Source organism: Gossypium hirsutum, chromosome D03 (assembly GCF_007990345.1).
Source record: "Gossypium hirsutum isolate 1008001.06 chromosome D03, Gossypium_hirsutum_v2.1, whole genome shotgun sequence".
Taxonomy (NCBI): Eukaryota; Viridiplantae; Streptophyta; class Magnoliopsida; order Malvales; family Malvaceae; genus Gossypium; species Gossypium hirsutum.
In genome coordinates, this window is record NC_053439.1 from 44,910,037 (window position 1) to 44,920,304 (window position 10,268).

The window sequence follows — 10,268 nt, forward strand, 5'->3', positions numbered from 1 at the left end:
GGTTGGCGTGAGGAATTGATTGGATTAAGTGTTTGAGGCTGTTGGAGACATTGGTGGTTTTAGCATTGTGATGAGTGTAAAAGGATGCTATGATGAAGAGAAATGCTGGAAAAAGAAAAGTTGGATCAGTTAAGGATTACACCTTAGATTGTAAGTTTAATATGATGTCGTACAAAAGCAAGGCAAATTGCGAAGGAAGAACTTACTTAAGTTTTATTGAATTGTAGCAAGCTTTACATACAAGACATTATGTGTAAATTATGAAAAGAAAAGGTACTGAAAAAACATACTTGAAATGAGCTAACAATAAAGAAGTAATTATGAAACGAGTAAATAGTGGGACTTAATTAAAGCATCATGTGTGGTTTAGTTATTAATGTAATAACATGGAGAAAAAGTTTATTTATTACATATGCATTATAATAGTTAGATTAAATTAATTTATTGCTAACTGTATACTAAAACATACATAAAAATACAATTAAGCAAGAAGCAATGAGTAAGAAAATGGCATTAGAACCACTAAAATTTCAAATCAATAGAAGTCTTTCTCCATTAAACCAATGGTTTGGTAAATGGTAATTGCAGCAAAACTTATACTTTAGAACAGGGTAAGACATGGGCATTAGCAAGACAACAATGTAAGGAATCAATCATTGTCAAGCCTTACAAGTAATAATAAAGTTCACTTAATTCGAACACACTTCTGAAATACATCTAAAAATTTGATATACATTATTCTTCAGTAGATCCGCTGCGGCTTCTGTTATTGCTGGACAAGGCCTGGCCTGGACCTTGAAACACCCAAACCAAAGTACATAAAAAATTTTGTTCCAGAACCACAATCCAATGTGGTGGGGGGGGGGTGTTGCATCTGATTCAGATCCCATGGCATCAGCTGCACATTGACTAACCAAAAAGTGTGAAAGATTGGAGTGGACCACTAATCTGACGGTACACAAACGCACTGTCAATGCAATGCTTATGCCTTTTAATTATGGACCATCCTAGCTAGATTTGTTTCTGAATCAAAATAAGGGTGGTCCTGAGGCCCGTTCGTTAAACACAATGGTTCGTAAGGCTTGTTAAACCCAAACAAAAAATGTTGTTCTGAAACAGAATGGACATTTCAATAGGGTGGAGAGTAAACATTATGATGGATGCAATATGAACTTTTTTCCTGATACAGAAAATGTTTAACCCTCAAAGAAAAGGCTTAAATTAGTGAACAAAAACGGACAATCATGTGTATACAATTATCTTGCCAAGTTTGAAGTAATACCATCAGTTCCAACCTAATCTTAGTATGGAAATCTATAATCAAGCAGAATAAAAAAGCTAAACAAAATGTTCAGTGGGGTATTCATGTTCATATCCATTGTAATCATAGTACAACCTTTCTCCCTTTCTTATATCTCTGTTAGCAATCAGCAACACTCGACACTCCCCATTCACATCGTACCTCACGCATTTTACATTTTGCTTCTTTCTCCCATCCCTGCATTAAGATCACAGCACTTTCATATCCAAAGCTAAAAAACAAAACAGAAATATACGGAGTACATAGAATAAGATGGACTTACGGTGAGAAGTTGTTGATGCCATTGACAAAGCGGGCAATGTTACTACGCTTGTCAGGGCAAATAACAAGGCTTTTTGAAGGATTTGATGCATGAAGAAGAGTCATCATGCTATCTCCATCATCATTTTCACGGTTCTTCAAGTAATCAACATCTCCAACATATTCTGTGATTATAGTTAAATCCTTTATATATCTATCAGCCTGTACAGTGAACCTGCCAAATATCAAACATCAATAGCTGGCTTGGAAGCTAAATGTGCATCATAGTGCAATAGAATAACAATCTATAAACTGATAACGTTTTACATACCCTTCCACAGGATCAAAGACGACCATGAGAGGAGGGCATTCTCCTTTTTCCATCATCTTTTTGCATAAGTTTAATGTCTCTATATCCTCTTTGGGTAGAATCTGGAATGCATCGAATTCATCAAATTAATCCCACATGGTTAAGTTGGAGCATTGAAGTTTCAGTGACAAGAAGCACCCATGGCCTAATGGATAAGGCGCCTGACTTCTAATCAGGCGATTGTGGGTTCGAGTCCCACTGGGTGTGCAGTTAACATAAAATATTTTAGTTTTTTAATAAAAATCGTAAAATCATTAAAAAAGGTCATTACCTGCATTCCTCCCTTCTCAAGAGCTGCACAATTAGCCGACCTTAGTGCCATGCCAGGCCGGTAAGTGAGCCCATCACTGTACTCAGTCCCAGAGGCTTTCAGTGCGGTTGCCAATGAAGCCATTTGTTCCAATCTCCTTTGTGGGTCTTCTGTTGGATTATACGCCAACAACTTCCTTTTCCTCTTGGACACCGCTAAGCTACAAGCTCTCTTTCTCTTTTTAATGTTGCCTAAACAGCCCATAAACAGAAACAATTACTCCGCCTATCTAATAATTTTGTAATTCTATAAATGAAATGAATGGGAAATTCATTTGATAGATTGATTTTACTTACTTTGGTTTTCCATGGACTCGGATGACCTTCGAATCCGAAAGAAATCAACAATTTTGGTCTGAACTAGCGGAAACACTGAATATAGAGGGAAAAAAAAGGACAAATAAATAAAAATTGCATTACTTTATACAACTTTATATCCCAAGGATTTAGCAGTGAATAGCTTAACTTTACTGAAATAATTCATTTCAATCTCATTCTAACATCCTAAGTGGTTAATTTCAGAAGCTAAAATCCACAGGCATCGAGTAATCATCAGGCAAATTAAACACCCAAATCAAGTCATGATTCAATATATTCACAGTTTGAAAACTACCAGTAAAGGGGAAGAAATGATTTTTAAGGGAGAAGAAACCGTACATTGGGGCTGCTTGATGTTGGTGCAGGAGGGACAAAACCAGGATCCTTTAGGCACCGAAACTAGAATGGGTCTAAGGCAAAACAGATGATATCCCTTATCGCACTTGTCGCACAACAAAAGCTTGGATCCAAAATCACCCGACCCACATCTCTCGCAGTAAACATCGTCGCAACCCAAGCCATCCTCATCTTCGGAGTAGCGCCTAGGAGCTCGAGTCCTGCGTCTAAGAACCATCGTCGTCGGTTTAGCCACCGCCATTGACGAGCAAAGACAAAGAACGGAGATATATATAAATAAATAAATAAAAAGGAGAAGAAGCGGAAGAAAAACAAGCTAGAAATATTTCCAGCTTTGATGTTGGGCGGCGGATTATAAGAGAAGAGACAGGTAGGTATTTTCGCGCGCTGGTTTTTGGTTTCGCGGGAAAACGATTCCGCGCCATGTTTTCGGTTTTTGGAAGGTGAAACGTTGGTTTTGCGCTTCTTTCCATGTATAATTTGTATATGAGTTGGGATGTGATAAGGTGTAACGAGATGTACTGTAATCGGCTACATTTTTTATGTTATTTTCCGTTGGATTAGTGGATCTCCCATTTATTTTCAGTTAAAGGAGTCCATGGGCCACCTCAATTGGACCCAAATCATGGAGGGCAACCAGCCTAATGAAATAAATGTTTCGATTTTTATTTTTTATTTTCCTTTTAAAAGAATTATCAAATAAAGGTAATTTATAAATAGGTTTAAATATGCAGTATTTGGGAGGTCTTTGTATTATAATAATTGGATCAAATTAATTCTCCTATTTTAAATGGATTAATTTAATTTTTATATTATTAAAAAATCAAATAAATTCAAATTGTAACATATTTAACTTTTATTGTATAAAAAATATTTTAAAATTTATTTTTTTCAATTGTAATTCAATTTCAAACAAAAGGTTTCATTTATAGAATCATAAAAGTTTTAAAAATATTAATTCTTTTAAATGGTAAATGACATTTTAAAAGAGTTCGATTTCAATTTGGCTTTTTTTTTATTCTTTTCAATAGTACACTTAATAGATCCATTTAATCGTAGAGGGTCTAATTTGATCAAGTTTCTATTGTAAATGGGCCTCTCAAGCAGGGATGGATCTAGGGGGTGCGAGAGGACAGTCGCCCTTTTGGAATTTTCAGATTTTTAAATTTTTATATATAAATTATCATGTATTTTAGATTTAGTGTCCATGTTGTATAACATTTATCCCTTTTAGTCAAATTGTATTTCATATAATTCGCCCCCTTAAGCAATAATGTTATACTTTATATTAACAAAGTATTTTTCAGCTTTTAATTATATAACTTTAGTAATAATAATCAAATATTAATGTATGATGGGCCTTGAAAGATTAAACTTAGAGACTCTATAGCAGGCCCAATTAACCCGGGCCCGTACAAAATAGGTTATTGGGCACAGCCCAGTTTTTGTACAAGCCCAACTAACAGCCCAACACAATTAAATCAAAAAAACCCCAAGCAGAAAACCCTAGCCGCCGCCCTCAAACGGCTCCAGCAGTTTCCAGTCGCCGCAAGACTCGGAGTCAGCCTCCTCCACGCCCACCGCTTCTCCACGAACACATGCAAAAGCGGACTAAGAGTCCACAAAGAAAAATATTGTAAAGTAAAGTGTATTTTCTTAGGCTATAAAGCCTAATCGGTACACTGAGGAAATGGGTGAGGGAGTTTTTACGAAAGAAAATACGGAGAAAAATTAAATATAGATATCAAATTTGTTTTTTAGTATGAAGGTGATTTTTTTTTCCGTTTCACTTTGTAGTGTTCATCGTTCTTTTTATTTGTGTATATATATTTTTATTTTTTATTTTATTTTATTTTATTTTATTTTTACTTAAAATAACAAAGAAAAGAAGAAAGGAAAACTTACCTTTCGTCGAAGTTGCCGTGCCACCGCCATCTCCGTCGCAATCGGAGCTTTGGTGAAGGGACAGGTGAATGGCGGCACAAAAGAATGGGTTAAGAAAAACCCTAGCAGAGCCATTGATTTTTTTAAAAAGAACAAAATGATTTTCTAAATTTTTTTTTTGTGTTTTGTTTAACTTAAAGTAAGACAAAACGGCGCCGTTTGAAAGACCAGACCCGCGCGTCGACCCGACCAGCAAGCAAGGTTCGCGCATTCTGACTTTAAATGGGACATTTGCGCATATGGTCCCTTCAATTTTTTTCAATCATTTCAATTTAGCTTTTTTACTTTCTTCAATTGATTCTTTAAATTTCATTTGGCTTCCGATTTGATCCCGATAAAACGGTGCATTTCAAAGGGAGGGATATTTTCCCATTTGGTCCCTCTGAGTTATTCGCGTATTTAAATTGGGTCCTTTATTTTATTTGCGTTTTTTTCTCTAATTTTGTTTTAAGTTCATTTTAACCCTTGCTAGTTTGGTTTAAGATTTATTTTTTTTAATTATTTACAAAACGTGTATATACTTTTTATATTTTAGTTTCAAAAACCTTTTTTTACTTTTGTAAATATGTATATACGTATGCTTCTATATATTTTTTTATATATATTATTCTTCATAAGTTTTACAAACGTATATATATATACATACACATTTTAGAATACACATATATTTCCCATATTTTACAATTCAAAATATACATTCATTTTCTATAATATATACATTTTTTTCATATTTTTTTAAATTATTATAAACATTTTTTATTATTCTATATATTCCATTATTTTATATACATATTGTACATATATAAGTATTTAAATATATACATATTTTCATGATTTACCTATATATATACCTATACATTTTTATTTTGTAAATATATATATACATATACATACTTTTATATTTTTTATCTTATTTTCACAATTTTCACATACATATATATACATTTTTTTTAGAAATTATTATAAGTTTTGTTATATATTTAATTCATTTTCTTTTATATGTATACTTATCTGTGTTTTTTTTAATATATGCATACACATATTTTCAAATTTACTTATATATTGTACTTATATATATACATATTTTGTAAATACATATACATATATAATTCATATTAAAGTATTTGTTTTATGTTGTATATTAACATTTTTTTTAACAAGAAGATATATTTGGTTCCGACAAAGCATTCAAACCATTTTTTGTTCAAAGGCTTCCAATATAATGCGATATTCGATATTTGGGATTTTCAAGAGGATCAAGCCCTAACGTATTGGGTTCCAATTTTCCTTGTTAAACCTAAATAATCGAGCATGTCTTTTTCGAACGCATAAATGCAAAAATCCTTTTCGGGAATTTAACTTGTTGTGTCCTAATCTATTGGGCATGACATATTGCTTTCTCAAGATGAAGATTTTCTTATAAAATAAAAGCGATATTCAAAGTTTGGGGGTATAGAGAAATTGTACTCTAACGTATTGAGTCTCGATTTCCTCGTCCGACTTAAACAATTGATTATCCTTTTCAAATTTCAGCATTTAAGTTTCTTTTAAAATCTTTTCAAATTTTCGACACCAAGACATTAAACAATCAAATTCGGAACCAATTTTCGGCGTTGCGAGGGTGCTAACCCTTCCTCGTGCGTAACTGACTCCCGAACCTGTTTCTCAAATTTCGTAGACCAAAATTGTTTTAAAGGTGAGTCGATCACACCTCAATCAGGGATCAGTGGCGACTCCCATTTTTTTTGTTTTTTTAAAAGTCGACAACTAAAGTTTTGTTTTCAAAAAGTGGTTTCAACAGCTTGGAGACTCTACTGGGGACTGGTTGAGAGTCAAGCCGCAAATTGATTCATTTTTGTCTTTTTATCAAAAAATCAAAATTTGTTTTAAATTTGTGATTTCCCTTTTTGTATTTTATCTATTATTTTAATGATTTTAATCGTCGTGTCCTCCAAATTTGTCAGTGTGTATCTGCATTTTGCATTGCATTGGTTGGTCAATTTTACCCCTTTAAATGGGAGCGAGAAACTAGTCCTTCGTGAGGTTTTCACCTCCGTGCAGGGTAGTGAACTGCTTTCGGGATACATTCGTACCTATGTTTTCGTGAGACTTTCATCTCCGTGCAGCCATAGGGAAATGTATTCCCCTGAACTGAACCTGGTCCATATGAGCCTAAATGGGTGAGGATCGAGGAATCTACTGGTTCGGGTACCTTTGCTTTGGAAACTGAACCTCATATAGTGAACCTTTAGGAACTCTCCCTAGATAGAATTACACTGAACCCTGGTAGACACTTGAATAGGTGTTTTGATTGTTTGTACATGATACTGACTTTTTGTATTTCACTTTGACTGCGTGGCATTTCATTATAGAGAAGATGTGTTGATTCATGTTCGGTTGTTAAATAGAGAGCTTGCCACGGAAAACGGATTTCTTGATAAGGTGGAAGATAATACGGTTGTCCGAGTATAGTCTAAGGAAACGTGACACGAAAGGTGTAATAGTCTAACAAGAGAAGTATACGACTTTGCTACGTTGCCTAAGGATTCAAGTTGTTAAAGATTATTCAAGAGCCATCAAACTTCTCAACCTCTTAAAGAAGCTAATGAACACGAGTGAGAAAGGAGTTACGACTTAGATCAAACAAAAGGAGTTAAAATTCGTAAAATGCATCTTAATATCCGAATGGTTGATGTCTTTGCTTGGAGTACGAGGGTGAAGCCGTATATGTATCCGCTTTATGTAAAGAGATCTATTTTCTAGTAAAGTTGTTCTAGTAAAAAATTGAACCAGAATCAACGTCTCTTCTTGTATCCATCTCATGCATCACATCATATGCATTAAACACCGTTAAAATATCCTAATTAATTAAAATCATTGCTCAGTTAACTTGGAAACCAACCAACCAACCAAACACCGTTACAACACTCGAGCAAAGACTAAAGACATGTATCAGAGATTGGAAAAGCTCGAACAGTACCAGAAGGAAATACAAGACCGACTTCAGCTACAAGTGCAGGAGCAGTTAGACAAAATGCAACAGGATATGTCAGAGAAGATGCTGGAATCCCAAAAGGATATGATGGAGAAGTTGACCCAACTGTTGACTGGGGGAAGTGATAAGAGAAAGGGCCCCATAGCTAATGATGAAGAGGGAAACGATGATGAACTTTTCTATCCTCCAGGCTTTATTCTCCACATGTGCGAGCCCAAGTTGAGGCATACCCGCACAAATCTACTGTCACAATCAGGCCTCAGCAGTTTCAGGCTGATGCCTCAATACCAACGAACTTCCAGGCTGGATCACGCTCTAACCCCAGGAATCGCCCTGTTAACTCTACCATTCCTGACTTCGATGAAGTGGCTGAAAAGGAAAAAATAAAGGAAGAGTTGCCAAAGCAGTTAGAAGAAAGGTGCAAGTGGCTCGAAGAGAAGTTTAAGGCGATGAAAATAATTGAAAACTATCGTGGGATTGACGCTAAAGATTTGAGTTTGGTCCCGGATTTGGTACTCCCTCACAAGTTTCAAATGCCAGAATTCGACAACGAGCAAAGAAGGGCAGCTGTAGCAGGCCAAATTAGCCCGGGCTCGTACAAAATAGGTTATTGGGCACAGCCCAGTTTTTTGTACAAGCCCAACTAACAGCCCAACACAATTAAATCAAAAAAACCCCAAGCAGAAAATCCTAGCCGCCGTCCTTAAACGGCTCCAGCAGTTTCTAGTCGCCACAAGACTCGGAGTCAGTCTCCTCTACGCGAGCAGCTTCTCCATGAACACCTGCAAAAGCAGACTAAGAGTCCAAAAAGAAAATTATTGTAAAGTAAAGTGTATTTTCTTTAAAGCATGATCTGGGACTTCGAAAATCTATTTGGGATTACCATTCAAATCAATAGGAGGAAGTTCATCGAGCTTATATTAAGTTTCGGTCATATCAATTGATTCTTCCAAGTGAGGCTCCAACATCTCCTCAGTATATTGACAGGAATAGACATTGATTTCTCCCATCTTGGTACAAGTTATTCTTGAATTGACTCGAGTTTTCACCAAGTAAGAATGTCGCATATTGTCTTCCTTGTTTTCTCTTCAACAAACCATTTGGACCTATGGAAAAACTTTTACAAACCAAAGATTTCGATCATGGTAGAAGGTCAATGAAGGATTTAAATGTCATTCTGTTACTCATGTGGATAAGGATGCAAATTGTTTACATAAGAATGCAATGAAAAATTATCTTGATATTCAGAATTCATTGCAAAATATTTAGAGAATTATTAAGAAACACAAGATGTCAATAGATGTTGTCAAGTGGTTTGTATTTCAAGGTTGTACCTTTAGGGGGCGCGATGAAGCACAAGATTCAAGAAATCGAGGTAACTTTCTTAAACTAATAAAACTCTTCGCTTCTTATAATGAAAATGTGGGGAAAATTGTCTTAGAAAATACCCCTCAAAATACACAATATGTCAGTCTAATTGTTCAAAAGGACATTTTTTTATTTTGGCGAGTAAAATCCAGGGATTCATTCGGGAAGAGATTAGAGATTCAAAGTTTTGAATTATAGTGGATGAAGCTCGTGATGAGTCAAAGAAAAAACAAATGACAATTGTATTACAGTTTGTTAATAAAGAAGGTTTTATACATGAACGATTATTTGATTTGGTTTATGTGAAGGACACCACATCATTAGCTTTACAGAAGGCAATCTGTGAAGTTCTTTTACGTCATTACCTTAATGTAAATGATATCCGTGGTCAAGGATATGAAGGTGCAAGTAATGTGTGGTGAATGGAACGACTTGCAAGTGTTGTTGACACCATTTTTTGGATGAAAAACGGGGTCGACTTGGGTTTTGAAATAAGAAACGGGAGTCGCCACCAATCTTTTTTTATGAGGTGTGATTGGATCACCTTGAAAAGGGGTTGTTTTTAATAAACGGTTTGATTTTATTAAAACAACAAGTTTGGTCCACGAAATTCAGAAAAATGGGTTCGGGAGTCGGTTACGCACGAGGAAGGATTAGCACCCTCGATACGCCCAAAAACGGGATATTTCACGTTATTCAAGAAAGAGAATCATATCTAGTAAGTTAGGACACAATGTCTCGAATTCCCGATACGCGAATGAAAAATTCTTATTTAAAAGATATTTAATTATCTTGGATTAAAAAAGGGATCACGACCAGTAAGTTAGGACACGATCCTTTTTTAATTCTTGATATCGTTTAAAACTTGAGTTTGAAAATATTCACGTGTTTAGATTTATCATGAAAATCGAAACCCAGTAAGTTAGGGTACGATCTTCTCGAATCTAAACACGAAATGCCTTTTTTCTTTAAAACAAATTTGTTATATCGAGTGAAATAAAAATACAAAATCGTAGTAAAATGTGAAAGCAAATTACATTGTAATG

The 10,268-nt window shown here is 34.9% G+C and overlaps 1 protein-coding gene and 1 non-coding gene across 4 annotated transcripts; one reads left to right on the forward strand and one right to left on the reverse strand.

Moving 5' to 3' along the window:
* Positions 1-528: 528 nt before the first annotated feature.
* On the reverse strand, positions 529-3,401 carry LOC121215518 (histone-lysine N-methyltransferase ATXR6). Of its 3 annotated transcripts, none has more exons than XM_041090229.1 (7): positions 2,898-3,360; positions 2,538-2,612; positions 2,203-2,432; positions 1,893-1,993; positions 1,584-1,796; positions 1,397-1,498; positions 529-909 (listed from the first exon to the last, which is right to left on the reverse strand). In XM_041090229.1, the coding sequence occupies exons 1-7, from the start codon at positions 3,154-3,156 to the stop codon at positions 690-692; spliced, it is 1,200 nt and encodes a 399-aa protein (XP_040946163.1). In that variant the 5' UTR covers positions 3,157-3,360; the 3' UTR covers positions 529-689. The 3 variants fall into 3 exon arrangements, with proteins under 3 accessions (XP_040946163.1, XP_040946165.1, XP_040946164.1); XM_041090231.1 differs by having other exon boundaries at positions 529-898; positions 2,898-3,246; XM_041090230.1 differs by having other exon boundaries at positions 529-1,498; positions 2,898-3,401.
* Positions 2,066-2,138, forward strand: TRNAR-UCU (transfer RNA arginine (anticodon UCU)). Its single transcript has one exon. It is a non-coding gene; the product is annotated as a tRNA-Arg (tRNA).
* Positions 3,402-10,268: the final 6,867 nt, after the last annotated feature.

Coding starts and splice junctions, on each gene's coding strand:
- LOC121215518 (XM_041090229.1), bottom strand. CDS start 3,156: ATGGCGGTGGCTAAACCGACGACGATGGTTCTTAGACGCAGGACTCGA. Junction 2,613..2,897: donor CAACATCAAGCAGCCCCAAT/GTACGGTTTCTT, acceptor CTCTATATTCAG/TGTTTCCGCTAGTTCAGACC. Junction 2,433..2,537: donor CGAGTCCATGGAAAACCAAA/GTAAGTAAAATC, acceptor TGGGCTGTTTAG/GCAACATTAAAAAGAGAAAG.